The 317-nt window shown below is 44.2% G+C and overlaps 1 protein-coding gene across 1 annotated transcript in view; it reads right to left on the bottom strand.

Moving 5' to 3' along the window:
- LOC119588500 (serine hydroxymethyltransferase, cytosolic-like) overlaps positions 1-317 on the bottom strand; it is a 13,640-nt gene that overhangs the window by 1,090 nt on the left and 12,233 nt on the right. The window contains exon 9 of the mRNA XM_037937143.1: positions 27-143. Coding sequence (XP_037793071.1) covers positions 27-143 — 117 coding nt within the window. The remainder of the gene's footprint in view (positions 1-26; positions 144-317) is intronic.

Here is a 317-nt window from a genome sequence, read left to right as displayed (position 1 = left end):
AGAAATTCCAAATAACCCCCACTTACTCTCATCAATGAAGGCAACGACCTGTTCCATCTCCGCCTCCTTCAGCCCTCTGGTGGTGAGGGCAGGCGTGCCCAGCCGGATGCCGCTTGGATTCAGCGCAGATTTGTCACCAGGAACTGTCAAAACAACCAAGGCCATTTCACCGAGCGAATATTTACATCGCAGCTTCCTTTCACTACTATGGCTGGTAACTTTGATGCCGTCTGTTTACTTCAGGTATTACTTATCTTACAACTTGAAATTTTGGAGTGAAAAATAGATATATAGAATAAAACAGAAATAAAAAGCAG

The sequence above is a fragment of the Penaeus monodon genome, chromosome 24 (assembly GCF_015228065.2).
Source record: "Penaeus monodon isolate SGIC_2016 chromosome 24, NSTDA_Pmon_1, whole genome shotgun sequence".
Classification (NCBI taxonomy): Eukaryota; Metazoa; Arthropoda; class Malacostraca; order Decapoda; family Penaeidae; genus Penaeus; species Penaeus monodon.
This window is presented reverse-complemented; position numbering and strand designations above follow the sequence as displayed.